Source organism: Musca vetustissima, unplaced genomic scaffold, assembly GCF_032173495.1.
Source record: "Musca vetustissima isolate MV318-11 ecotype Yass unplaced genomic scaffold, APGP_CSIRO_Mvet_v1 utg4338, whole genome shotgun sequence".
NCBI lineage: Eukaryota > Metazoa > Arthropoda > Insecta > Diptera > Muscidae > Musca > Musca vetustissima.
The window spans coordinates 83040-107182 of record NW_026878072.1 but is presented as its reverse complement, the minus strand read 5'-3'; the positions used below and the strand labels follow the sequence as shown (position 1 = coordinate 107182).

The window sequence follows — 24143 nt, the reverse complement described above, 5'->3', positions numbered from 1 at the left end:
AGGCTATAAATAAATTGTTAAAGATTTTTTTAAATAAATTTTAGGATTAAAAAAAAACAAAAACAATTTGTTGGGCATTTTGTTATTAACTTTTAAATGTTGTTTACACAATAAACATAATTAATTATTTTTTTAAATAAAAATTGTGACTAAATATTGTTTGTAGCATGCGGACTCATTTAAATTGTCCTGGAGCTGGTCCAAATAGCCCACCACCCTGCTTGCTGGCCGCTCTGGATGGTGCAAAGCCCAATAGCTTTTGTATATTCTGGCGAATGGACATTGTGCACAGGATATAAAGGAAAATAAATGAACAATCGGTGTAATCATCACCGGACAGATTGCGATGACTTAGGCCTTGAATCCATGAAATGGGTGTAAAGGGTAATTGGGCAACCACACGACCATCAAAGCTATACAACGGAGAAGAAGAAAAACAAATTGTTTATTTATTGTGTGTGGGTGGGAGGTGGAGGAGGTACCGTTCGGCCCTCTGTTGTTAACTTACATGCTATTGAACATGCTCAATAGAGCTGTAAAGGCAAAACCTGTTGCAAACATCGATTTCATTTTTACCAAAGACAAATCTCGGTTATTGTTCTTCAATTTCTCCTCATCACGTTCGATTTTTTTCTTTTGATGTTTGTCCAACGATTCGCCATGGATTTCTTTGCGTCGTTCCACTGCAAATAAAAATAATATTTTTTTTTATTGAAATTTATAGATTTATTGTGTTTGTGTGGGCATATTAAAAAATAATTTTTTAATCTAATCTCGAAAAAAAAATTAAAACAAATTATAATTTGTTTACACTAATTAAAATTGTGCCCCATACAGCTGAGCTTCTTCACGCATTTAACAGATGAAGTGGTTGAATTTCACAATTTTAATAAATTAGGGCAGTAAAGATTTAAATATGGAGACTGCATCTAAATAAAAATTAATTTTAGAAATATTAAAAAATAAAATTTTTAAAATAATCTTTTCCGAAACCTACATAAGGCGTGGATTTTTTAAATAATTTTTTGAGCTCTACAAGAGGCGTGGATTTTTTAAATATTTTTTTTGAGCTCTACAAGAGGCGTGGATTTTTTAAATTATTTTTTAAGCTCTACAAGTGGCGTGGATTTTTTAAATTATTTTTTTAAGCTCTACATAAGGCGTGGATTTTTTAAATATTTTTTTTCAATCCTCTAAAAATGTTCCGCAGTGTAATCAGTTTGTCCCCCTCCTCTCTCCTTTGTTATTGTTCTTTTTTATGTATGTTTTGACATGCTTCCGCTTTGGCACTTTCAATTAATTGCTCATCGATTATCCACATGCAACAAAGGACAGTGAAAGTCCTTCTGTGGCATTAGGGGAGGTTGCAGAAAAAAACAAAAGGTTTTGTTGTTGTTATGTCTATGGCAAAACAGACACAACATAAATACTAATATATTCTGATGTGACCTAGTCCAAATAAAAATAAAGGGAAAATTGCAAATAAAACTGGCGATTCGATTTTTCAATACCCTGCACTCACTAAGAGGAAATATTTTTTTGAAGACCTATATAAGGCCTGAACTTTTAAAACCATTTTTGGAGACCTACAAGAGGCGTGGATTTTTTAAATAATTTTTTTGGAGACCTACATAAGGCGTGGATTTTTTAAATAATTTTTTTTTTTGAGACCTATACAATTTTTTTGGACACCTACATAAGGCGTGGATTTTTTAAATAATTTTTTGGAGACCTACATAAGGCGTGGATTTTTTAAAAAAAAATTTTTGGAGACCTACATAAGACGTGGATTTTTTAAATATTTTTTTTTTTTGAGACCTAAACAATTTTTTGGATACCTACATAAGGCGTGGATTTTTTAAATAATTTTTTTTGGAGACCTAAACAATTTTTTGGATACCTACATAAGGCGTGGATTTTTTAAATATTTTTTTTTGGAGACCTACATAAGGCGTGGATTTTTTAAAAAAATTTTTTTGGAGACCTACATAAGACGTGGATTTTTTAAATAATTTTTTTTGGAGACCTAAACAATTTTTTGGATACCTACATAAGGCGTGGATTTTTTAAATAATTTTTTTGGAGACCTACGTATGGCGCGGATTTTTTAATTATTTTTTTTTGAGACCTATACAATTTTTTTGGACACCTACATAAGGCGTGGATTTTTTAAATAATTTTTTGGAGACCTACATAAGGCGTGGATTTTTTAAAAAAAATTTTTTGGAGACCTACATAAGACGTGGATTTTTTAAATAATTTTTTTTGGAGACCTAAACAATTTTTTGGATACCTACATAAGGCGTGGATTTTTTAAATAATTTTTTTTTTGGAGACCTAAACAATTTTTTGGATACCTACATAAGGCGTGGATTTTTTAAATAATTTTTTTTGGAGACCTACATAAGGCGCGGATTTTTTAATTATTTTTTTTGGAGACCTATACAATTTTTTTGGAGACCTACATAAGGCGTGGAATTTTTAAATAATTTTTTTTTGAGACCTACGTAAGGCCTGGAATTTTTAAATAATTTATTTTGGAGACCTAAACATTTTTTTTGGAGACCTACGTAAGGCCTGGATTTTTTAAATAATTTTTTATTTTTTGAGACCTAATCAATTTCTTGTGGACCTACATAAGGCGTGGATTTTTTAAATAAATTTTTTGGAGACCATGGGATTTTTTTAATCATTTATTTCGATAATTTAAAAAAAAATTTTGGAGACCTACATAAGGCGTGGATTTTTTAAATAAATTTTTTGGAGACCATGGGATTTTTTTAATCATTTATTTCGAAAATTAAAAAAAAAATTTGGAGACCTACATAAGGCGTGGATTTTTTAAATAATTTTTTTGGAGCCCTAAACATTTTTTTGGGAGGCCTACGGAAGGCGTGGATTTTTAAAAAAAAAATTTTGGAGACCTAAACAATTTTTTTGGATACCTACAAAATAAATAATTTTTTTTGAGACCTACGTAAGGCCTGGAATTTTTAAATAATTTATTTTGGAGACCTAAATAATTTTTTGGAGACCTACGTAAGGCCTGGATTTTTTAAATATTTTTTTTTTTTTGAGACCTATACAATATTTTTGGAGACCTAAACAATTTTTTGGGGACCTACATAAGGCGTGGATTTTTTAAATAAATTTTTTGGAGACCATGGGATTTTTTTAATCATTTATTTCGATAATTTAAAAAAAAATTTTGGAGACCTACATAAGGCGTGGATTTTTTAAATAATTTTTTTGGAGACCTACAAAAGGCGTGGATTTTTTAAATAATTTTTTTTGAAGACCAAGGGATTTTTTTAATCATTTATTTGGATAAATTAAAAAGAAAATTGGAGACCTACATAAGGCTTGGATTTTTAAATACATTATGTAGGGTATAGCACCATAAAAGGTCAACACAACTTCACATGCCGAACTTCGTGTTTATTAATTTACAAAAAACAAAAACAACAACAACAAAATGAGGAACTCAAAACATGTGTCATATTATGCAGTAGGCAGACACACATAAGTTTCTAGAAATTCCTTGTTACCCTCCAGTTTCTTTAAAGGTACCCCAACCAACCACCTTCCTACTCTCACCCCTAGGATAACCACCAAAAAATTGTAACGTCTGGTTAAAACGTTAAAATGTTGTTGCCCATGGCAACCGGCAACTGTTCGGAATAAACAAACTCATGCTTCAGCACATAAAACTAAATAAAGGATATGACATTAAATACATTTTATTCAAATAAAAAGGAAGTGTGAGCAAAAAAATAGAAAATTCCAAAAATAAATCTTCAAAATTTTTTAAAAAATAAAATTTGTAAAGATTTTTTTCATGCAAAATAGTGTTAAATAAAATAATTATAAACCATGTTCCCACAATCGGAATTGGAAAATTATAAACTGCAAGTGGAATTGTTGCAAGAAAAATTACAAAGAAGGTAATTTTGAAAAAAATTGTTATGTGAAAAAAGTGAATAATTTTTTGGTATTTTTCTTTTTCTAAAGTGAAATATCACGCCAACAATTAGAGCATAAATTGGATAAGATTTTACAAAAACGTGATGAACAGTAAGTAGAAATTCAAATTTCATTATTTCATTTTCAATATTCCTTCATTGAGGTATACGGAAGGATTATTCACCCTGTGACCTTAGCGTGACTTGTATAATAAATACTAAATTCCTTTATTTTCGATATAAAAATTCTCGAGGAAGCATGACTTTCTCTTAAAAAATTTACTTCAATTTAAAAAAAAAAAAAAAAAAAAAAAATTGAGCCAATTTTTTTATTATTATTATCTAACTTTATCTTGCCCATAAAATTGGGAGAGTTTAAAGTTTTAATAGAATAAATATACTTTTTATATGCATAGATGAATTTTTCGTGATGTTTTTCTGGTGTAGATAAATTATTTGCAATGTTTAGATAACGTAGATAATTTATCTTAGCTTCATTTGTGAAGTAGATAAATAATTTATATTGTTGCGCCAGTGAAAATATGTTTTCTGTGGTGTTTGGGCACTGTAGATAAACATTCACAATGTTTAGATAACCTAGGTAATTTATCTAAGCCATTTTTTATAAAGTAGATAAATAATTTTTATTGTTGATAGTGAAAATCGGCATAGATGCATTTTCCGTGATGTTTTTCGATTATAGATAAATTATTTGCAACGTTAAGATAACGTAGATAATTTATCTTAGCTTCATTTATGAAGTAGATAAATAATTATATATTGTTGGGCCAGTGAAAATATGTTTTCTCTTGTGTTTGGATACTGTAGATAAACATTCGTAATGTTTAGATAACCTAGATAATGTATCTAAGCAATTTTTATAGAGTACATATAAGTAATGTATATTGTTAAGGCAGTGAAAATAGGCATAGATGTATTTTTCGTGATGATTTTCGGGTGAAGATAAATTATTTGCAATGTTTAGATAACCTAGATAAATTATCTGAGTTCATTTTTATAATGTAGTTAAATAATATACATTATTATTATGTTGTAAACATCCCATTCGCGATGTTTTGATACTGTAGATAAATTATCCATAGAGTTTAGATAATATAGATAATTTATCTGAGCCATTTTTGTGAATTAAATAGAAAATAAATTAGAAATTACACTTTCCGTTATGTTTTGATACTGTACATAAAATATGAGTTAATTTATCTGAGCAGTTAAAACGATGTAGATATGTTCAGAAATGATTATATACATTATTTATGGTATTTTAATGGTGTAGATAAATTATCTATGACATCTGAATGATGTAGATAATTTATCTGATCAGTTTAAATGATGTAGATATGTTCAGAAAAGTGTAGATACATTATCTCTGGTATTTCTATTGTGTAGATAAATTATCTACGGCATTTGAATGATGTAGATAATTTATCTGAGCGGTTAAAACGTTGTAGATATGTTCAGCAATGATTAGATACATTATCTATGGTATTTTTGTAGTGTAGATAAATTATCTATGAACTTTGACTGATATAGATAATTTATCCGAGTTATCTAAGCAGCTTGCATAATGTAGGTAAAATATTTTTTTTACAAATTTTTGGGTATTTAGTATAGTATTCGTGATGTAGATAATTTATCTGAACATTTTGCATAATGCCAATAATTTATCTGAGCAGTTTAAATAATGTAGATATGTTCAGAAAAGTGTAGATACATTATATGTGGTATTTTTATGGTGTAGATAAATTATCTACCCGCATTTGAAGGATATAGATAATATATCTGAGATAATTAAATAATGTTTATACATTATCTAACATATTTAGATAACATATTTATATATTTAGTTGTATATCTCCAATCATTAAAGCATGTAGATAATTTATCTATGATTTTGAATATGATTTTTTAGTGACAAAATTCTTCGAACAAAATCGAAACAAAAATATCAACAATTTCTGGAAGAGCAACAGCGGCGAAATGAACGCAATCGCCAGTTGGTAGAGATGTTGGAACGCATCGAACAACAGACGGCCGCTATGAATGCTCGGAGTGAAAGGTTGAAGATGATGAAGGTATAGATAATTTTTTTTTTCAATTAAATTATTTTCAATAAAATCTGGAATTATTTCTTACAGCTCCAATATGAAATGTATTTTGCCAAATTGGTGCATTCCCAGACACGGCGATGTTTGCAGACATCGGTTATGGCCACACCACCGCCAGCCATGGTAACGCCTTCTGTCATCGCTTCAGTAACTGGTGGTGGTGGTCCTGTAATGCCGCCAAGAATCATGACAAATATTCCAAATGCTTCCCCTATGGATGGTGGTGGCGGGGTATACCCCAAATTGTATGAGGAACCCCTTGGAATGCCATCTAATTACCCGAGATATGAAATGGGCCGCTCAGTAGATAATTTATCTGAATCACCGCTAATGGGAATGTCCAATTCGGAATACACTTTAAATACGTCATCCTTTCGAAGTGATGATCGAGGTGGAGATTTGCCGCCAAAGCCTTATTCCACCCCCATTCCGGATAGGTATCAGGAGAATATTGTGGCAATGCAAAGAGGTCACGATGTTAGGCCTCCAATTACACCCAAGGGATATGAATTGAAAGCTTCCAATGAGTCGGATGTTTTAAAGGCAAAGGCAGCTTCACAAGTTGCGGATTATAATTTGCCAGTAACTTCGGCGCCATTATCTTCCACAAGGGATCCAAATATTGTGAGAATTCGACCTGAGGAAAATATCGAACCCGTGGCTAATTTCCAAAACAATGGAAATAAAATTGCCCCGCCGAAAATCAATGGTGAGGATGGTAGGGAAGAGAATGGAAATATCACTCAAAATCCAGTTGAACCCAGAAGGGAAGCTCCGGGCCAAGTTCAAAGGGAGGAAACTAGTGGAGGGATTCAAAAAATTACATGTGAGTCGCCTGTTTCGGAAACTCCATTAAATTTGAAGGAACCTTCCAAACCCTTTAATGGTTCAGGAAATCCCGAAAATTCTCAGGCCTTATATCCCGAAGAAAAACCAATTCTAGAGGCTCCAGGAGAGCAAGAAATCCTTCAAGAAGTTAAAGCAAACGATTCGGATTTCAAAATGCCTGAAGTCTCAGTGGGCAAAACCCCTGTGTCCATTGAAAATATTGAAAATGCCATTTACGGCGAATTGGTAAATTCTTCGGAAGAGACAGAAAATATGCAGCCCATCGAAATGGCCACAGTACCCTCAACACTTCTAGAAAATTTAGTAACCCAGGCCGCACCAACAAATTCCGGAGAGATTATCGAACAAAATGAACAACCTCCAAAGGATGCGGAACCAACTGCAAATAATGAAAATTTCGAACAAGTTGAAAATTCCGGTCAAATCCAAAATGAAACTCAGGAGAATGAAAACTATGACTACAACACCTCTCCTAACCACCTTCCATCGGAGGAAGCTAACAATGATGCTACCGGCTATGCAGGTTATGAAACAAATGCCCTTGCCGAAGAAACCCCCTCCATGGAACAACAACAACAGGAATATGATTACAGTCAATATGATCCTAGCCAGTATAACTATCCTGGATATATTTATGATGAGACGACAGGAGAATATAAACCCGATCCGAATGCCAGTACCGAACAATATCAGCAAGATGCGCAATATGCGGAGAATTATGATCAACAACAATATCAGCAGCAGCAGGATGGTTATGACTACAATCAGGTGGCATATGAGGAGCAACAGGAAGTAACACCCCCCGACAATTCGGAAGGTGGAGTTACTGGAGAGGTCTATGGGAATTATGATAACACACAACAAGAACAAATAGAAGCAACAGTAGATAGCAACCTCAATGAAAAACCAACAAAAGACAGCGAGGCCATCCAAGATACCCCAGCAGATGTCACCGAACCGCCGGCGCCGTCGACCTCAAAACCTAAACCCACATCAATTTTGGCATCGGGAGATAAAAAAGATGGTTCGAAAAATAAGAAACGTGTAAATTTTGTCGACAGCAGTGAAACCGATGACAGTTCCATGGTTGCAGCGGGACAAGCAAAATCTGCAGCGGGAGCTCCCAAGACGCCAGCTAGTGGTAATGAAAGTGATTTCGATTTTTCATCAAACAGTGATGCTGCGGTTCCAGAAGGAAAATAAATTCCAAAAAGATGTTATTTTTTTCCAGTCAGGGTGGCGGTTAAATTTTTTGCACATGGCTGTATACTTCTATATGTTACCTAAATGCTTATAAGGAATTTAAAAAATAAAGTAAAAAAATATTGAAAAATAATATAGCCTTGAAAAAAAACTTTTTCCTGGGAAATTATTTTTTAAAAAATAGTTGTCAAAAAATATTTTTTAAAAAATCCACGCCTTAGATCCCAAATGTTACTCTTTAGAAGACCACATCAACAGTTGTCTCAAATTTTTTTTAGAAATTGTAACCCTTTGCTTATGCCGACATTCACGCACATACATACACCTGTGCCGCCTATTTATAAATGCAGCCAGTTGATCACTTGATTAAAAATTAACACTGCATTAGCATACCCTCATAGCTACGTTAACCTTATTTTTTAATCCAACTGCACTAAAACACCAAATCCCATGATCTTCCATTAATTGGGTCAAGGGTACAGCTCTTTCATTACTTACATTTTTTACTTTGCTTTTCCACTTCACCCTTTAGCTTTTGATATTTTTCCGTGCGATAGACTAGAACCCATGTAAGACCTACAAAATCATCACGAGAAAACTCGCATTAATTTAAATGAAAATTATATTGTATCGTATATAATTTACCTTCACCCAAAAACGCTGTACAAATTGAAATAAACACAATTAAAATTGTATCGCCCCACATTGTTTTAATAATTTTTATTTAATTAATTAATAAATTCCAATAAATTCGTTTGGCTCAGCAGCAAAAAAAGAGAAATAATGAAAATAATGAAAAGGGCAACGTCAGAGAACGTAGATACTAGGGATTTGTAAGTCGATTATTGACTAATCGATAAGTCGGCTTTTGAGTGAAACTGTAAAGCCCTATTAAATAAAAAAGAGAAATAACCGGTTAGAATGAACTTGGCAGCACTGTAGAGACGTTGTGTGAAGGAATTTGAAGTGTTGCATTTTTTATTAATTTAAATGGTCTTGAAAGCAAAGAATTTAAATAAAAAGGGAGTACTACTGTCCATATAACTGCATTGTAGGCAGCATAGCAGTAAATAATAAAATAAGCGGGGTTTTACACTGTTGGTGATTGGTATTGGTCATGAGCGTTTCTTTTTTTTCTATTAAAAAAAGCCCTTAAGTCGGAACAGTCGCGGAGAAATTCACCTATCGAAAACCGACTACATTATCTAACCTTTTACAGATGCGATTTTGTCTACGTTTCAGGTTTACTATTGGCCTGTTCCCGCCAGGGATAACGCCCCTCAACTCATCAACTGAGAGGACTCAACTTGATTGGGAGAAGTCACCAAGATAGCTACTTTATTTGTCACTGTAGTGCTAATCACAGTAGTTTCCATGATGACTTTCTCGTCGGTCAAGGATGAATAGTCCTAGAGTTGATTCGGGATGCTCTCCTGACTAAGGCGAAAGGAGTCGGTTTCCTCTATAATGTTGAGAAGATCCGTCTAACTCTCCAGGCATTCGTTCACGTCGCCGAGAGTCACGGGGGTTGAGGCAAAACAACGGTCCAGTGAAATAGAGTGGGTCGTCAAGATTTGATAGGGTTGATTGAAATCAGACATTGTAGGGTTCGAGACTGAGGGTGCCGCACCAGCATTAGTCGAAAAATGTCGTATATTATTATAAGAATTTTCTAATCAATAATTTAGGAGAATTATTCTTAAATTCTCAATGTTGGTACGGAAATCTGGTCCCTTTTTACGTAAATTTTTTGTTACCACAAATTTTTTTTCGAACTCCAACAACACTGATCTGACCGAAGATGACCTATCATCCGACACATTATGCAGAACCATTCTTGTTTCTTATCTATCGATGGATATTTTAGGAGAATTCAGTTTAAATGTTCAATTTTGGTCAGAAAATCTGATTTTGGTCCATTTTTACGTACATTTTGATACAGCAATTTTTTTTCGAACGGCAGCACTGATATAAGGGAAGATGACCTGTCATCTGGCACTTTATGGGGAACCATTCCCGTTTTGTATCTATCGATGGATATAATGCCTCTTCTCTATCGAAAGCACCGATACAGACATGGCAGTTACTGTATTGGTATTGTGGTCCTGCAAAAATCTACAACTTTTACCATTTTTTAACATATGTTTACTAGACAACTGTTCCAATATCTCTTTCAAACAAAAAAATCGATTTTTCAATTAATCGACACAATCGATCTATGTAACCCTGGCTAATTGGCATTCATTAGAGTGGGGCAATCTAGTTCACGTAGCAGATCGATCTTTCTCGTTCCTTTATTAAAAATGAACTAGTTCCTTAATGTAGTTCCTTTGCTCCACATATAGTTCCTTTATTCCATACAGTCCTTTGCTCTTTATAGCTCCTTTACTCTATACAGTTCCTTTCATGGGGTGAATAACAAAAAAGCAACTATGCACGTGCGGCCTCTTCTGCCAAAAATAAATATACACACCAAGTGTTTGTGTTTATTTGACATTTTTTTTTCAACACAAAACTAAAAACGCGAAAAATGTATGAAAGGTTATGATTTCTTCCCAAAATCCAATAGGGAAAACCATAAAATGGTTGTTTCATCCATAACAAAGTAATTACTTCCAGAAGAACGTGTTAAAAACTTTATTTTCATTTTATTAAATTTGAATATATTTCAATTTATTTTGAATTTATTTGACATTGTATTGTATTCAAAACAATACACACACATACACAAAATATGTATTTTGATTTGATGGAACAAGCCACCTTGAGAAAAAAAATGTAAGTCCTGATTTATATTAGGCGAGTTTACTTGCGGCAATTTTTATCGTTCTCTTTTGAACTTGCTCCATGCGTCTATACAAGGCAATTCGGTTTCCAAAAAAAATTTTATTTGTTGTTTTTTTCACATTTAAATATATATAAAATGTCAACAAATACGAAATACACAAAACGAATTGCCAGAAAATTGTCGGTACGAGCAATTTTTTTCCATTTCTATTCCCCTTGCCCCTCTCTCCTACAAACAAAGACTTGCCGCAAGTAAACTCGCCTAATCTAAATCAAGACTAATCAGTTTATAGTTCCTTTGCTTCCAATAGTTCCTTTGATCCATATAGTTCCTTTACTCCTTACAGCTCCTTTGCTCTTTATAGTTCCTTTGCTCCATACAGTTCCTTTGCTTCAAATAGTTCAAAAAAGGAATTAGATCAGAAAAAGGAACTATATTAATTAAAGAGCTGGAACTAGTTCCGATCGTTCCTTTCTCGGAATAGTTCCAATGAACTAGTTCGTTCCGGAACTACTCAACTCTAGCATTCATTGCAATTGTCAAAACAAAGAAGGACGAAGAAAACGACGACCAACTACTACAACAATTTACCACTGTTCTATTGCCTTTGCCAACCAGCCAGCGCTAATTTTCGTCTTTGGGAATGAGAAGTAGCAATCCTATCTACTCCACAGCCAACTACACCGATGTACAACTCAAGGAACAGGGCAATTGTCTTTTTGCGGCACGCAAGTACGATGATGCCATCAAGTGTTATACCAAGGCAATTATTAAAAATCCTGATGTTGCAACATATTTCACCAATCGTGCCCTGTGCTATCTGAAACTGAAGCGATGGGATCTATCTTGTCAGGACTGTCGACGAGCACTGGATATCGAACCGAATATGTTGAAGGCCCATTTCTTTGCCGGCCAATCGTTAATGGAAATGGAATTGTACGATGAGGCAATAACACACTTGCAACGAGCCTATGATTTGTCCAAAGAATTGAAACAAAATTTCGGAGACGATATAACATCGCAGTTGCGGCTGGCACGCAAAAAACGTTGGCGTGCCCTGGAAGAGAAACAGATATCGAGGGAACTTGAGTTGCAGTCCTATGTAAATCGTTTGATCAAAGCGGATATGGATAAACGTTTGGCCAAATTGTCTTTGGAGGAAGTGGAGCAGGAGTCATCGCAACAGCAGAGGGATACGAATGATGATGATCTAAAATTAAAAGAAAAGCAGCAAGAAATTGAACAAAAATGTGATGACTACATTAAAGAGGTAAATAATCTATTTGCCAAGGTTGATGAACGGCGCCGAGAACGTGATGTACCCGACTACTTGTGTGGCAAAATAAGTTTCGAAATTTTAACCGATCCCGTAATAACACCATCCGGCATAACCTATGAACGTAAAGATATTGAGGAACATTTACAAAGGGTTGGTCACTTCGATCCGGTGACACGTGTTGAATTGACGCAGGAACAGTTGATACCCAATTATGCTATGAAAGAGGTGGTCGAAGCATTTATAGCGGAAAATGAATGGGCTTTGGATTATTAGTAGTAGTAAGTTGTGTGATGGCGTGTGTGGGTGTTTGCGCTGACTGCCGCCGAATATGTTAAGAATTGTATTTTTTTCCTTCCCTCCCACAAAGATTAAACTACTTATTAAAACGGATACTTGAAAATTTGGCCAAATAGTTCTAACCTATGTTATGACGAACATGTAAACGAGGTTTTCTATAAATTGATCGGGATTTTTTCGTTTGTAATTTTTGAGGATCATACTGAAAGAAGGATTGCATTAATCGATTTTAAGTCGGCTGCAATTCTGTGCTGATTAGCTTCCCCGCAACTCTCTCATTTATAGTCTGTTCCCGTATTCCAAGAATCATCTACTTGTTAAAAAGCAGTAAAAAAAACCTCCAGTAGTTGAACGGATCAATACTTGTGACAATTAAATACATTTTTCCAGAACCTGAATAGGTTCTATTTACTCCAAGAATCTACAAATTTTTACTGTTTTTAAAAATTGTTTTTAATTTTCCGCTTATAATTTTTTTTATTTTTTTTTTGAAAATTGATGCTATTTTTTTGAGTACAGGAACAGATCTAATTTTATAATTTTATTTGTGCCAATTCTTCGTTTATATTTTCTCTCAACATAACGTAAGCACTCAATCGAAATTTCTCCTCTTCAATTTATTTTCAAAAGACTGCATAATTTTATTTAAATTTGCCTAGTGTAAATCACCCCTTACAATGGGCAATTTCATTTGTGATAATTCTCTGTTTGTTGTGAGAGGGACATTCACATTGTTTTTTAATACACCCATCTCACAACAACAACAAAATAACAGTAATGCTAGCAATGCAAACAAATCATGATTACTCTACACGAATTCCCCGTTAGTAGGTGGCAGAGATTTGTCACTCTCTTCTCATACAATCAGCTGTCATTAGAGAATTGCGGTAATTACAATTGTCCAATCATGATTTTCTTGCATTAGGCAATTCCCCGTTAATGGGTCAGAGAGTTGTCATTCGCCTTATCTCTCTCAGCAATTGTCTAATTGTCACAATTAGACATGAATAACTTGAAAGGGGGGCAGACAATCTTATTTGACTCAAATCACTGTTTTATGTGAGAGAGATGTATAACTAAGGAGATAATTATAAATCTCTCTAATAAACTAGAAAAGCAACCAACAGAATAACGGTAATTAGACATGCACGAAAGGTGGGCCTCTAATTTGTCTCATATCAGAGACTTATCACTCTCTCTCTCTCTCCCCTCATACACTCACATCTCAGCATCAAATTGGCGGAAAGCAAACAGTAACAAAAAAGCGGCAATTTTTTAAATTACCTTATCGTCGGGCAAATCAAGACTTGTTTAAAAAAATCGTTAATTTTCTTTGGTTGGAAAAAAAGAAAAACTTTGTTAAAATCTAGGATAATTATATATACATACATATATAGAAATAATAAGAAGAAGACTTAATAAAGAAATGTGGTTTAAAATGAACAAATACAATAAGGTGTGATAACAAATTGTATTAAAAAATAAATTATTTCCCCTATTTTTTTCGTTAACTAATAAATTTATGAGAAATAAAAAAACACTTCATAATAAAAAAATTAAAAAAAAAAAATATTTTTATTATCTGCAACACAAAAGGGTTAAAAGTGGAAAAACCCGATTACGTTTTCAAAACAAAAATATAAAAAAGAAGAGTTTTAATAGAAACTATTATAATGTTTATGGGAGTATTTTTAATTATTTAATAAAAACCGGTTCCAAACAAACCCGGGTTACGTTTTGAAGAAAAAAATATTAAAGCCGGGGTTTCGATGAAAAATCCGAATAACCGGGTTTATTTTTGAAAATTGCTAAAGACGGCGCCACATCATCAAATCCGAATAAACGATTTTATTCACCAAGATTTTCTTCTGATTAAAAATTGGTTCCACATTAGTATTGAACCGGTTCAAAATTCCGAATATGCGCGTTTTGTTGCACCATTTTTTTAAGATTCTATTAAAATTTTATTCACTAATATTTTCTCCTGATTAAAAATCGGTTACACATTAGTATAGAACTGGTTCAAAAATCCGAATAACCGGGTTTTGTTGAATCTTTTTTTTTTTTTTTTTTTTTTTTGAGATTCTATTAAAATATTCGAATGGATATTTACCACATTACCAAACGGTTCCACCTAATCTTGTACCCGGTTCAAATAATTCGGATAACCAGGTTTTTTGAATTTTTTTCTATTATATCGTCCGTTTTAAAAATATACAACTTTTAATAAAATCGTCAGCGTTTAGTCGATTATTTTCAGATTAAACATCGGTTCCACTTTGGTTTTGAACCGGTTCAAAAATCCAAATAACCGGTTTGTTGAACCGCTATTATTTAAAATATTATTAAAATAAACAAGTATTTTTAGCTATTTAATACAAATCCGATATCACCTTTGTTTTGAAACGGTTCCAAAAAATTCCGGATAACCGGGTTTGTCGAAACACATTAAAAAAGAGTAAAAAGACATTAAAAAAAGAGTATGGTTTTTTTAAAAAAAAATCCGGTATTTTTTTATTGAAAACCCGGTTCCATATTGGTTGGAACCGGTTAAAAACCGAATAACCGGATTTGTTTACGAAAAAAATGTATAATTATATATTTTTTATAGAATCATTAATAACAAATATTAAATCGATTCTACATAGCTTGTGGTCAATTTCACAATACTGGTTCAAAATACAAAAAAACCGGTTTTATTGAAAACAAAATTTGAAAGAGAAAAAAAAAATGAAAATAAATTTAAACTGGAACATAAATAAAAAATATTTTCTAGTTTCTTATTTTTTTATTAAAAACCCGGTTCCACATTAGTTTGAACCGGTTAAAACCCCGAAAACCGGTTATTCGGTTTTTAGCCGGTTTACGAAAAAAATATAATTATATTGTTATAGAATCATTAATACCAAATATTAAATCGATTATACATAGGTTATGGTCCATACGGGTTCGAAAAAAACCGAATAACCGGTTTCGTTTCGAAAAAAATAACTAAAAATTTCCCTTCCCTTTGGTGCGTCTAAAAATTTTTTTATTCGATTTTATATGGGTTATGGCCAATTTTACAATACGGGTTCAAAATTCAAAAAACCCGGTTTCATTTTAAAAACAAAATTTAAAAGAAAACTATTTTTTAAATAAAATTTAAGCTGGTATATGTCAGAACTATTTTTTTCCAAAAAAAAAAATAAAATTCGGTTCCACATCGACCTGAACCGGATCGATAAAAACCGAATAACCGGTTTCGTTTTGAAAAAAAATTAAATTTCCCTTTATAGACACACTAGATTTTATATTTATTTAAACAATATTGTATTCGATTTTATATAGGTTATGGTCGGGTTTAAAAATCAAAATTTGGAAAAAAACTAACTTCCCCTTTTTTTTTATTTTTTTTTTCGAGATCATAAAAAAATTAGTAGTAAAAACCAAAAACTTCTTTTTTTAAAAAGACACATTTTTTTATTCTTAACTTGTTTTTGTTTCTGTTTTACATGATTAGTCTTTTTACATAGATTTGTATTATTTTTATTTATTTTTTTTTTTAATTTTGTTTTAAGTGTGTGTGGGGGATGATAAATTGTGTTTTTGTTTTTATATATATTTTTTAATTTTTTTTTTAAATTTTGGAAATTTTTTATTTTTATTAAAAATAAAAAAATATAACGTGAATATTTCAACATTCAAAAAACTCTACATTGGCATACTATATTATATATATACTTTGTTTTTTTTATATCATACTTATCAAATAAATTTTAAATTTTATTTTTCTCTTTTTTTGTAATTATGTATGGTGTGTGTGTGTTGGTTTGTTTTCTGCTTAAGAAGAGTTGTTTGTTTTTGCAATTTTTTTTTTGTGTTTTTTGTAAATTTTAAGAAATTTGTTTTTGTTGTTTTTGCATTTTTTGTTTTTAGAAAAACTCCTTATCATTGTTGTGTTCATCATCATTATCATCGATATCCTCTAGACAATATGGTGACGACCGGTACTGTTGTCAGTCGGAGTCATTGATGGTTTTCTTGCGCTTTTTAGCTTGGGTGATTTTTTGCTTGGACCAGTCCTCCTAAGGAAAAAAAATAGGAAAAAAATTAAAAAAAATAAATAATTTTTTTTTAATTTCCCTACCTCACTTGAATCCTCATCCGAAGTGAATACCGTTTTGACGGGATCTGAATTTTTCTTATTATTCGCACTTGAACTGCTGGTATCCTTTTTCGATGTGGGCTGTTTGCGACCTCGTCCACTGCCACCGCGACGACCCACAGCTGTTGTCTCATCCTCGGCAGCCAAAGAGAATAGATCGCTATATTGTTTCTAAAACAAGAGAAGACAATTTAATAAGTTTTTATTAAAGTGAATTCAAACCGGGCATCCTCTTACCTTTGTGCTCTCTGTACTATGTGTATAGGCGGTTTGTAACGCCCTTTGCATGGTATCATGTACATATAAACCGGTGCCAGTACCATGACGGCAACTTCTTCGATAATGCTCTAAATGACTTAATACCTAGAAAAGAAGAAGAAAATAAACAAATTAATTTTTTTTTTAATTTTATGGAACCCACCTGATCGGCTGACGGTGTACTATTCAGTGCTGAACTACCCTTAAGCGGCCTTTTTCTTTTGTTCGGCGACGATGAGGGGTATTTTGAGGTTAACAGTGATGCAATGATTTCCGATAGTTTTTCTTCGCTGCGTTGACACCAAAATCTAGAATAAAAATATAAATAAATAAATAAAAAAATATTTCAAAAAATCCCAAATTGAAATAAAAAATTCGAGTACTTTTTTGTTTTTAATAACGGAATCGGGTTTATGAACCGGTTTTTAACTTATATAGAACAGGAATTTTATTTATAATATTCAATTTTTTAAAATTCGACAATTATTTTGTAATTCCACATTTTAAAAATGGAACCGGGTTTCCGGTTTTTTTTTTGAACCGGTTAGTATCTTTGACAAGACGGGTTTTGTAAAAATTATTTAACAAACAATAATTAATTTAAAATAATTCTTCCTTACTTATAGCTTGTATTCGGTTATTAGGATTTTTTTGAACCGATTAATTTATTGTTTTTTAAATCGATTTTTTTTTAAATTCAAAATTGTTAAAATTTTGTTTTTTGAACCGGTTATAACCTTACATGATGCAATAAAAAATTAGTTATTAACAAATTTCAAAAACGAATCCGGTTATTTATATTTTTGAACCGGTTTAAAGAGACCTTTTTAATCAGTTACACGATTTTTCTGAACCGGTTACCCAGTTTTTAATCTGTTTTTAAACATATTACTCGTTTTTTTAAAACGAATAATCGGTTTTAAAACCAAATACTTCGTTTTTTAAGCCAATTACTCGGATTTTTAAACCGATCTTAATATTTTTGAATCGGTTTAGAAGGATTGCTCGATTTTTAAATCGGTTACCCGGTTGTTTGAACCAATTACTCGGTTTTTTAAACCGATTACACGGGGTTTTAACTCGATTACTAGTTTTTTAACCAAATACACGGTTTATTAACCGAATTCTTGATTTTTAAGCGGATTACTGGGTTTTTTAATGAGATTACCCGAGATATGAAACCGATTATCGAGTTTTTAAACCGAAATACTTATTTTTCACACCGATTACTCGATTTATTGAACCGATTTTATCCGATTACTCATTTTTTTTAACCGAATACTAAAAACCAATACTTTGTTTTTAAAACGATTGAGACGTGTTACTCGATATTTAAACCGGTTACTCGGTTGTTTGAATATTTTTGAATCGGTTTAGACGGATTACACGGTTGTTTGAACCAGTTACTCGGCTTTTTAAACCAATTAACTGGGGGTTTAAAACGATTACTCGTTTTTTAACTGGTTATTAAAAACGATTACTCGGTTTTTAAATCGATTACCAGGTTTTTAAGAAAGTTAACTTTATTGTTACTCGGGGTTTTAAACCGATTACTCGTTTATTAAACCGAATACTCGGTTTTTTAAACCAATTACTCGGGTTTTTAAACAGATTACTCGACTTTTTAAAACGATTACCCGTTTTTTAACCAATTTTAAGGAAGAAAAATTATTTTTTTCCGCCTTAAAGTCCGCAGCAATATATTTCATTGAAATTTTGACCCACTTCGAATTCGCATTGAACCAATTTGTCAAAAAAATATTTTTTTTAATTGTTACCATCATCAAGATGGAGTTAAAATCAATTTCGGGGCTAACATGCCGTTCCGAAATATTGAGGTAAAGATTTTCGAAGTACCTTTGCCTAACGTAATTCTCCAGATTTTTTTAATCTAAAGAAAATCCCCTCTTACCTCAAAGCCGATGTCACAAAGGGATCCCCTCTTGATTTTGTTTCCCGACTCAATAGTAAACGTATTAGCTCATTTGTGGGTTCTTCACTTTTCAGCAGTAACAGTAGATAGCCCAAAGCTTCCGGATGATTGGCAGATTCTAATTCAGGTAAAATATCCTAAAATAAAGAAAAATAAATTAACAACTCCTCAAAACCCCAAAAAATAAAAACTGCATTCCATGCTCACTTGCAGACATTTCAGAGGCACATCATGAGCCTGTACCAATTGCCATAGGCACAATTGTTCGAAAGTCTCATAGCCCAGACTATCACGTATGCACTCAATGAGGCCATCTGCCTTGAATAACGTCAGTTTACCCTGGGCCACATAATACATAAGGTCCCTCAGATTGCGAGCATCTATACACCTCAAGGTTATGCGCAACAGATCACTATTATTGATGGCTATGGATTTAAATTCACGATAAATATCCGGTAATAGCCATAGATAGATGTTTGTGTTTTCCTTTTCCAGCAGATCCAAATCTCGCGCCAAACAATCGTCAATTTTCTCATCCACTGCATCGCATATCATACGATAGATATTCGTCTTGAACTGAGCCGATTGTTGGGCATTTTTACGCGTCTGTAATTTCACGTGCACCTTCATAAAGTACAACAACAGAAAACCGGTTTCTGGTATACGTGTGCAAATCTCCGTCAACAGCGACTGGAACGGTTTCTTACTCTTATCCTCGTTCTCATAGAGAAATCGAAATAGTCCAAATATCGGATAGCTGATACTTTTCGCTAAATTCTTTTCGTCGGTCTTGCTGTCGGGAAAGATATTTTGCTGTGGTAGAGTTTCGCGTAGAATTAAATGCGTATTCGAGATCACATATTGGAGCTGTGCATCGTCTAAAGCTGAAGCGGGTAGTGAGCGAAAATCTTCAAGAAACGCTTCCCAGGTAAATGAATTGCGTTTGGTAACGAACGTTTCGAATGTATCACTTATCGAGGCGGGAAGATCGACTTTTTCCGGTTTGTCGGGTTTCTCTTTTAAGCGGACCTTCGAGAGGGGCAGATCATCGTCATCATCGGTGTTCTCTTCATTTTTAATATCTTTGATATCTTCATCATCTTCGCTGAAGGCCGCTTCGGTTTCTACGTCGTTATTTTCGGGGGGTATAATTGAGAGTTTGTTGTCTTCGTCGGCCATGGATGTTAGCATAGGTGATGGTGCGATGCCTGTTACAGCAATGCCGCCGGTAGATATGATACCACCACCTCCTCCGCCTCCACTGTCTATTGCATGTGAGTGTTCAAGCATCATATCGCCTGCATTCGTCGTCGTCGTGGCCGTCATATGAGGCTGATAGTGATTTTGCATGGTGTGTTGCAGGTCATGTTGCGTCTGTTGTTGTTGCTGATTGGCAGCAGGACCACCAAACATTATGGCACCCTGATGCAAAGAACGCTGATCGGCTTCTTTGATGAAAACCGGTGACTGTATAACAGATGAGGCCCCCGGATACATGGGTGGTCCCACATTTCCCGTGGGTGCTGCTGGCGATACAAATTCACGGAAATTCTCCCGTATCAGCATACGCAGCTCACGATCCAATTTGGGGGATTCAAACAAAGGTTGGATATTTGGAATGACCTGCAACAAAAATTAAAGAGTGAAATATTAAAAATATATATATTTGGAGGGTTCCTAGGCTCACCTGTTTTTCTAGAATTTTATTCAGCGAATTGTACACACCCATGCGAATTTTATCCTCATGTTTCAAACAGAAATTCTTCATAATGCGACACAGGAAATCCAACAGAGTACTACTCACACTTGGATGGTTGCGGATCGAATGATACATTACCAAAATACCCGGTTCAATATTCATGATGTTATCCTTTTGCGGATCGAAAAATAACCAATCATAGAATAGAGATAGCTTGGCATTGGCCGAGGCTATGGTATTTGTACAAGAGGATATTAGCCAACCGATAATGGCCCATCGTGGTATAATATCCGAACATAACATATCATTTGACGGATGGATGACATTTATGATGAAACGTATTAGATCGGAACGCAGCGAATGTGATTCGGGTGTGGCAAAATATTTATCCTGAAACCAATCTTGATAACGTTTTTGATTACCAAATTTCACCGAGGATGTTAGGAAGTGGAGTTTACGTTCCACCTCGGGTGTTAGGCGGCATTGTAGATAACGGCGACTGGTTCGTATTTGCAGCAGCTGCCAAATACCATTGAATGTGGGATGGAGACTTTTGGGATTGTGTAAAATATCACGCCACAGCTGTTCGAATTCGGGTATGCGGGCAACGTTTTGCAGTAACCTGAAAGGAAAACACATTTTTTATTCGAAAAAAAAAATCAAAAATTCCACTCCCCCTTACCTCACAAAATCCCTGCCCAATGGTATGACATCCTGAAATCGATCACGTATCAATGATATAACAAACTTTACCTCCTTGTGACGTAATGGTGTCAGTGCCGGACTAGCATGATCTTCGATCAGCCGCACATAACTATAGACAACAGCTTGTACGAGAAATGATAGGGTCTCCAACCATGCCCGATACTCGATGAATATATCCAATAAACTTTCCACCAGAAAGAGATTTTTTGGTGTAACATCACCGCCACCGGCTTGCCGTAAGCAATTCCACAGGATATTCTCCACATTGAGGACCTTATGCTTCACCAATTCACGCAGTAACCATATCAATTGTCTCCGGGCAATTTCGGTTAGTTTATTATATTTCTCTGCCACGAGCATGGTTAAATTACTAACCACCATATTCATGCCATCACGGGCCACCAACGTTAGATCACGATAACTTTTTGGTGCCAACACAGGATCCGTGAGCATTATATACAAAAAGCCAATGGAAATCTCTTCATGTTGTTTCTCTTTGCACACCAGTTGGGATAACTTGTCATGCATATCCTTATCGCTGAGGCCATTGATTTGTTGCTGCAGGCTGATGTAGGCTCGTTCGAAGCGCTAAGGAAAACACAAAACAACAACAATTAAATAAGACATTAAAATCAAGTATTTACCCACCTCCTCCAATTCATCTTTAATATCAACGGCAGTGCTTTGGAATAATTTCGAAATGTATTGGATTTTTTGTGGTGTTTCCATTTGTTGCTGCTGCTGTTGTTGCATTATTTCACAATAAATCTCTCCTTAATATCAATACTCCGCATGCACAAATCTGTTCTGTTGTGATGACCACTCTCTGGCCAATTGGACAAATCTTAAATAAATCTTGCACTCCTTGCTTCCTTTCCTTTTGTTGTGTTTTGTGCGGCGCCCGCTGTCGAGCAGCAGCACCCAACCAATCATACGCAGCGCACACACACTCACACAAACACTTAGAGCACACACGTACAAACTACTCTCGCTCGCACACACTTGGGCCACCAACCAGCCAGCCAGTCAACCAACGAAATAGCTATGGAAGTGTGTTGTCCAATGTTTACATACACCTTTGGAATTAATTTTTCGGTTTTTGTTTGTCTAACTGTTAACTCTGCCAATAATAGAGCATGTTCCGGCAGATATAAAAATAAAAGAAAATTGAAATGTTTCCAGCTGTAAAAAGCGCTGCCTGCCTGTGCCTGTGCTTAAAAAAATCTTTTTTCTTTTTGGTAAAACAGTAAAAACTCCTCAAGTCTCTAGAGCTGGCAAACAATCAATGTCAGGCACACACACTATCGATAGTATCGTTATGGGGGCCTTTCCTTTTGACACACACTCACAATGATATCGATAGTACTTGGCATATCAATAGTACATATCGGTTATTTTTATTGTCACAATGACAGCAATAAATAATAAATGGGGCAAATTAAAAGCAGTAAACAAAAATCAAGGAGAATTTTTAAAAGATGTGAGCCCATAGAGCATGTCCGATCATGTCAATATGTTAATTATTGCAAGGAAAAATATAGTCTTCACAATTAAACAAACCGGTGAATATATTTAAAAAAACAAATATCGAGCAGACAGTGATTATCGATAGTTAACTCACAGATAGGGATATATAGGTCGACTTTTGTCTAAAGAAAGGTGATGTAGCTTTTTATGAATGAAAAAAAAAAATGAGTGTTCGTGGAAATAAGTAGAATTTTTTTTATTTTAAAGGGCTAAGCAGAATGCTCGCGTTGAGCCATCCGTTGCGTTATGTGTTATCGAAAATACAACAACCACAAGGAAACGATAACACAAACGCTCGAAGTCGTTGTGGGCTGCGCTTCGGAGTTAAATATATTTTAACTTTTTGCGTGCGTTAACGCGATAACAAAAAACGCTCAACGCGAACATTCAGTTTAGCCCTTAATTTACTAGGGTCGTATTTTAGGGCAAATATTATTATATATATTGGTTGTATAAATATTGGTTTGATAAGATATATACCAATCAATAAAAATTAAACGGTGAATATTAAAAAAAAAAAATTATGATCTAAATAGGGATACATAGGTCGATCTTTTTTATACAATATGAAAGGAATATTGTTGGCTATCATTTAATATTTGAATGCAACAAATTTGATCCATTAAGAGGTAACTTTAAATTCATCGAAGAATATAACAACTTAGCCAATATAGCCAGCATATAAAAATTTAAGCGGAGCTTTTAAAAAAATATGTCGAATAGTGCGATTATGGATATTGAAATCTGAAATCAAAAGACCCAAAAATTACTCTTTCCGGAACTTTAATTTATCTGTTCAAAATAATTCATATAAAAAAAATTAAATTTTTAGTCAATTTTCAGAAGTCAGTAAAAGTCGAAAATGGTAACTTTTAGAAACGCTTACGGGGTAAATGAATTGCGTTTCATAAAAAAATTTTTGAATATATCAATATTTGAGCCAGGAGGATAGATTTTTTTTCATTTAATTGGGTTTCTCTTTTAAGCGGACCTTGAATAGAGGCAAATTGTCATCGATGTTCTATTAATTTTTTATCTTTGATATCTTCATCATTTTCTCTAAAGGTCGTTTCGGTTTTATCGTAGTTATTTTCGGGGTATAATTAAAAAATACTCCCATCCATATATACGAATTTTAATAATTGTTATTGTTGAATAAAAATTGAATTGAAAAATGTTACGTCAGATGTAAATTCTTGGAATATAAAACGGCAATTACATTAGAACTTTTACTGGGTTAACGAAATCCGGTCCAATATAAACGTACTATAATTAAAACAATTCAGAGCTTTCTAAGAAACCTCGAAAAATGGTTGTTGAAAACTTGACACATTCGAATAAATTTTGAAAACAGTGAAAAATTGACAATG

The 24143-nt window shown here is 33.6% G+C and overlaps 4 protein-coding genes across 4 annotated transcripts; 2 read left to right on the top strand and 2 right to left on the bottom strand.

Moving 5' to 3' along the window:
* Positions 1-175: 175 nt before the first annotated feature.
* Positions 176-8883, bottom strand: LOC133322849 (calcium load-activated calcium channel). Its single transcript, XM_061531802.1, has 4 exons — positions 8786-8883; positions 8639-8716; positions 509-683; positions 176-413 (listed from the first exon to the last, which is right to left on the bottom strand). Exons 1-4 carry the CDS (start codon positions 8844-8846, stop codon positions 176-178), a joined length of 552 nt encoding a protein of 183 aa, XP_061387786.1. The 5' UTR covers positions 8847-8883.
* LOC133322845 (uncharacterized) lies at positions 3874-8140 on the top strand. Its single transcript, XM_061531800.1, has 4 exons — positions 3874-3944; positions 4012-4074; positions 5893-6055; positions 6119-8140. The coding sequence occupies exons 1-4, from the start codon at positions 3874-3876 to the stop codon at positions 8138-8140; spliced, it is 2319 nt and encodes a 772-aa protein (XP_061387784.1).
* A 2686-nt stretch (positions 8884-11569) lies between the features above and the next one.
* On the top strand, positions 11570-12481 carry LOC133322842 (E3 ubiquitin-protein ligase CHIP-like). The gene has a single exon (XM_061531797.1). The coding sequence runs from the start codon at positions 11572-11574 to the stop codon at positions 12478-12480; it is 909 nt and encodes a 302-aa protein (XP_061387781.1). The 5' UTR covers positions 11570-11571; the 3' UTR covers position 12481.
* Positions 12482-16386: 3905 nt separating this feature from the next.
* Positions 16387-21980, bottom strand: LOC133322840 (integrator complex subunit 3 homolog). The gene is made up of 10 exons (XM_061531795.1): positions 21895-21980; positions 21224-21834; positions 20530-21163; positions 20105-20465; positions 19050-20050; positions 18822-18979; positions 17073-17217; positions 16889-17014; positions 16634-16822; positions 16387-16571 (listed from the first exon to the last, which is right to left on the bottom strand). Exons 1-10 carry the CDS (start codon positions 21973-21975, stop codon positions 16503-16505), a joined length of 3375 nt encoding a protein of 1124 aa, XP_061387779.1. The 5' UTR covers positions 21976-21980; the 3' UTR covers positions 16387-16502.
* Positions 21981-24143: the final 2163 nt, after the last annotated feature.

Coding starts and splice junctions, on each gene's coding strand:
- LOC133322845 (XM_061531800.1), top strand. CDS start 3,874: ATGTTCCCACAATCGGAATTGGAAAATTATAAACTGCAAGTGGAATTG. Junction 3,945..4,011: donor CAAGAAAAATTACAAAGAAG/GTAATTTTGAAA, acceptor CTTTTTCTAAAG/TGAAATATCACGCCAACAAT. Junction 6,056..6,118: donor AAAGGTTGAAGATGATGAAG/GTATAGATAATT, acceptor TATTTCTTACAG/CTCCAATATGAAATGTATTT.
- LOC133322849 (XM_061531802.1), bottom strand. CDS start 8,846: ATGTGGGGCGATACAATTTTAATTGTGTTTATTTCAATTTGTACAGCG. Junction 8,717..8,785: donor TACAGCGTTTTTGGGTGAAG/GTAAATTATATA, acceptor ATGATTTTGTAG/GTCTTACATGGGTTCTAGTC. Junction 684..8,638: donor GGAAAAGCAAAGTAAAAAAT/GTAAGTAATGAA, acceptor TTTTATTTGCAG/TGGAACGACGCAAAGAAATC.
- LOC133322842 (XM_061531797.1), top strand. CDS start 11,572: ATGAGAAGTAGCAATCCTATCTACTCCACAGCCAACTACACCGATGTA.
- LOC133322840 (XM_061531795.1), bottom strand. CDS start 21,975: ATGGAAACACCACAAAAAATCCAATACATTTCGAAATTATTCCAAAGC. Junction 20,466..20,529: donor ATAAAATTCTAGAAAAACAG/GTGAGCCTAGGA, acceptor TTTTTGTTGCAG/GTCATTCCAAATATCCAACC. Junction 20,051..20,104: donor ACACTCACATGCAATAGACA/GTGGAGGCGGAG, acceptor TTGCTGTAACAG/GCATCGCACCATCACCTATG.